A 4,535-nucleotide genomic window follows, 5' to 3' on the forward strand; every position below is an offset into this window, starting at 1 on the left:
GGGTCCTCCTTCTTTCCTTTTTTGAAGATTGGAGAGATGTCGGCCTTTCTCCAGTCCTCAGGCACCTCTCCTGTTCCCCATGACCTTTCAAAGATGATGGAGAGTGGTGTAGCAATAACATCTGCCAGCTCTCTCAGCACTCGCGGGTGGATCCCATCAGGGCCCATGGACTTATGGATGTCCAGCTTGGCCAAGTGGTCTCTGACCTGGTCCTCCTCAACTGAGGGGAAATCTTCCTCCCTCCAGACCTTCCCCCTTGCCTCCAGGGTATGGGATTCATGAGGGACAGCTTTAGCAGTGAAGACCGAAGAAAAGAAGGCATTCAGTAACTCTGCCTTCTCTGTGTCTTCCACCACAAAGAAGGCAGAGTTACTGAATGCCTTCTTTTCTTCATTCATAATTTGTTTCCACTCCCTCAAAGAAATGACACTGCAGCTAGTTATAGGATGTAAAAATGAATTCCATAATATGACAGTCAATGCCACAGTCTTTGCAGGAGTCCTCTGCAGTTAAGATAATCTTTCAGGACTTCTGTATCTAAAACGTGCACAAAAGCCCTCTTACTTGACCTAAAAGATCACACTCTGTTGAATGCAGAATCAGTAAACTGCTTCATAAACCTTTAGTACTGTTCTTCTGCCAGTAGCTTGGGTCAGAAGAAGTTGCAGCGTGAATCGAATTACACTTGCAAAATCAAAGTCCTAAAGGTAAAGATCCTGTTAACACCAGACTAGTCAGTGTATTGATGGGCTGCTGTGAATTTAAGGGCTAAATTTGCAAGCTTAACTTTCTTTTATTGCAGAGGAGAAGCCAAAAGAGCTGCCACAAAGCATTCTTCAGAAAACATCAAGTGCAGAAACAGATTGCAACAGCGAATGCTCCAGAAATGCAGAGACAGAAGAAAATCATAGTATTACATCAGATATGCCAGCGGTGTCTGCATTTTTTAGCTTAGCTGCTCTGGCAGAAGTAGCAGCCATGGAAAATGTACACAGGTATGGCTTGCTTTTCCCCTTGTTGTCTAAGCGAATAGTATGCGGCTGCCAGCTTGTTCAGAAAGCATGTGAATTGCAGACTGTTTAATTTGGCCTGTGTTTCCTCTTCCACAGATTTCTTTGAATGCCTGGTTTACACAACTTGCTTAGTAGTGCTAAGTCTTCATGTAAATGACAATGTAATCTATTTCAGTAGTCTGTAAAATGATCCTCCCTGGTAAGGTTACCTACCCATTTTTGTATATTAACAGGTTCATATGCTCCTCGAGATCCTAATGATTGAGGGTTTCTAATTATCAGATGCCATTTGTCAGATAATAGCAGACTTAAATAGCTATCGCATGCTGATTTTTATTTTTCAGTGGCCTAAGACTGTCAAGAGAATTTCATAAAACTTCAGCTGAAGTTTTTATGCTGAACATAGCTGAAGGAAACTAACTTGTTATTTTGACTCTTGTGCTTTGCTATGCAGGAGGCAAAGCGTCTGCAGAATGGCATGGGCAAAAGAACTCTGGGTGATGGAAAGCCACATTAGTTTGGGTTGGTCCTCTCAGTTACTGAGTAGACCGTTCACACAGATAAGGTGGAGAATGTGCAGGTTACATAGAGCTGTTGGATCAGTTGCATGGTCAGATCCTGCATACTAGACCTGTGATAGGAGGACACCAAGGACAGCAAGTCCTCCTTGGCTCTTAATTATCCAGTGTTGTTCTTTGATGCTGCAGCGTAAGGGAGATGAAACCCTATCCTTTCCTGCAGTGGAAAGTCAGTGGGGAAGTGCTGGGCCAGTTTGAAACCATGACAGCCTCTGCAAATGGCATTTGACAAATTGTGGCTGCCGGAGAAACTCCACAAGGCCGCTGTTGATGAAACCATTCACAACCTCAGTTTAGTGTTGATCTTGTGGCCCCCATCAGCCAACCCAGTCCTACGTGTTCAGGCTGTGCATAAAACATTGAAAGGCCTTTTAGAAGCTCAGGGGCCCTACAAAAAACAAAGTCAGCCGAACCCAGCCTGCTAGCTCTTCTCTGCAGAAGCTGTTGTCTTGCTTAAGCAGTATTGTTTTCGGTGAGAAGTGTTTTCACAGTGCAGTCAGCCTGGCCTTTCCTCCCAGCACTGCAAAACAAGTGTCTGCTATCGAGGCAGCAAAAGTCTGAACTCGTTTCTGTCGTCTTCTGTGGTCAGAAGCCACAAAGCGAGACTTGGGGAAGTGCTGTGCTAAGCTCTGCTCTCACTCACACCCTTGTGGTTTCATTGATTTCCATTAACACTGACCAGAATTCCACAAGAGCAACAGGATTCGCTTTACTGTGGTTTTTCCCTCTTTGTTCCTCTAAGAGTTCTTGTCCTATTCTTGTTCCTGTTGTGAGCTAATGTTTGACATAGCCTTCTGTTTGGGTCTCTCTTTCTTACTCCCACCTTTTGTCATAGAATCATGCAGCTAGAGCAATGCAGCACCTTCCATGAAGCCTGAAAACACCAAACTGGCAAATGTCCAGCAGCTGTTGCAAATTCCAGCTTGTAATTACCACGAGGGTAAATGACAACAGGGGAGGACTCCTTCCCAGTAGAAACTTAGCCATGTCTCTGGCAGACTTGGCAAACAGAAGTCAAAACAGAAACCTAAATCTGATGGGCTAGATGCTTCTCTGTTCTCTGTTCTGTCAACTGTTTGTTATCTTTTGCAACTCACTTCTTTGTTTGCAAATAGCCAGAAATGAGAAGAACAGCATTAGAGGTTTGCTTGATGTGTTTCTTCAGTGTCTGAATTTAATTATGAAATAATTTCACAGAGCCGTGGGCCTCGGAAGCCAAACTCCTTTTTAACTGTAATTAGAGCTTGTCTGGAAGTGGCGGCGTGGTTTTCATTTGAAGGCTTCTGTTTAGCTTTATTAACCTTGTTCATGTCCCGCGTGAGCGCTGTGAGTCTGAGCTGCGTTTTGTGCCGAGGCCGCTTCGTCGCACTCCGGTTCTACAAAGCACGTTGGTACCTCCATTCCTTCTGGGGTCTTACCTGCGCTGGAGTGAGGTAGAGTGGCCCTTGTGTAAATAAGAAGCGGGCCCCAGATTTTCACTGCTGCAAACGACACATGCTGTAACAAAAATAGAACCTGACTTGTGAGATTAGATAACAGGCGGTGACGCGCTTTGTGTATGTATTTTAAAAGGCAAGCTGCAAAGGAGCTCTCCCAAGTCCATCTGCTACAGTGATTGATGTTGATTTCCAGCACATAATTCTGGAGCAGTTTATTTTTATGATCCCCTGTGCCAGGGGATCATTTGTAAATTAACACAGCTGTAGTAATGAAAGAGATGTTGTGCTGGGCTGATGAAGTGTTAAGTCATGAAACTTGGAGTAAGCCCAGAGCACGACTCTGCCGATGAGTGTATTTCCATATTGCTTAAAAGCTGGCTACGGACTTGCATTAACGTGATATATGCCTCTGTGCATTTACCTTCTTTTGCCACACGTGAGCTCTGAGGGCTGAAGCCACTCCCTCACAAAACGAATAACAGCACTTGTGCGCTCTTAACTTACTCTTCAGCCGTGCATTTTGTTTTCTGTAGTCAGATACCATCACGTCTTGGTTTTGCCTGACTTTGTATTGTGTTGCAGGTTGTCCTCAGGATATTGTGTTACTGTTGCAGGAATACCTCTGAAAAGAGCGTGTAGCAGCAGTGTGTGGGCATCTGAAGCAGCAGGGAGTTACGGTGCTGTAATGTCAGATGTCAAACCATATCACGTGCTGCTTTCCGCCCTTTGTGGTCTGATAAAAGCACCTCCCGTGCTCCAAATAATGATGGGTGGCTTTTCTTTTCTTCTTTTGCAGAAGTCAGAGGGCCACACCTCTCCCACATGATGGACAGCCAAATGAAATGTCTCAGGCTCCAGTGCTTATTTCCTGCGCTGACCAGTGAAGCTCCACTTTATTGTAAAACATTGTGCTTTACCTAATATCCTAGCCTTGTCTTTACCAAGGGAAGCTAGTCAGTCCATATGATGGAAACTATAGACTGCAAGCAAGTGTTTATTGCTCTGAGTGGCCCAGAATTCACTGGAAGCCAGACGTTAGCAATTTGGGCCAGGTCCTCAAATCGGAACCCAGTATGTAGGAAGGTGATATTAATTGTCTATTAATGAACAGAAATGGAATGATCCCAGAGCTTGCTTTCTATTGAAGGCTTTTAAACAGTAAATAGGTGGTTGGTGTGAAAAAGGCTGCCTTTACTGTTAGCTCACACAGCATCTCTTTTACCAACCAGAGAGTACGGCAACTAGTTTCGTATAATACCTAGTTATTCTAAATTAAAATGAAAAAAAAAAAACAACAACAAAAACACTGACGCACTGCACTAGTTATTATTAGATATTCTTAGTCATTTTTGTACATGAAGATTTAAGTTCTAAGATGGTTTATATTAATAGGTTATGCCTACGTTTATATTGTAGAATGAATTTAAAACCTGTTCCAGAGAACTCAAGGCAGCCTGGACAGATGTACCATTGTTAGCGGTGTTTGGGCAGCCATGTGGTCCAGA

General features: G+C 43.9%; 1 protein-coding gene across 1 annotated transcript in view; it reads left to right on the forward strand.

Moving 5' to 3' along the window:
- The window catches only part of BBX (bobby sox homolog (Drosophila)), a 59,777-nt gene extending 55,452 nt beyond the window's left edge, over nucleotides 1–4,325 (forward strand). Inside the window, exons 13-14 of the mRNA XM_009886433.1 lie at nucleotides 803–995; nucleotides 3,827–4,325. Coding sequence (XP_009884735.1) covers nucleotides 803–995; nucleotides 3,827–3,914 — 281 coding nt within the window. The 3' untranslated portion in view covers nucleotides 3,915–4,325. The remainder of the gene's footprint in view (nucleotides 1–802; nucleotides 996–3,826) is intronic.
- The last annotated feature ends 210 nt before the right edge of the window (nucleotides 4,326–4,535 follow it).

The sequence above is a fragment of the Charadrius vociferus genome, unplaced genomic scaffold (genome assembly GCF_000708025.1).
Source record: "Charadrius vociferus isolate BGI_N301 unplaced genomic scaffold, ASM70802v2 scaffold496, whole genome shotgun sequence".
Classification (NCBI taxonomy): Eukaryota; Metazoa; Chordata; class Aves; order Charadriiformes; family Charadriidae; genus Charadrius; species Charadrius vociferus.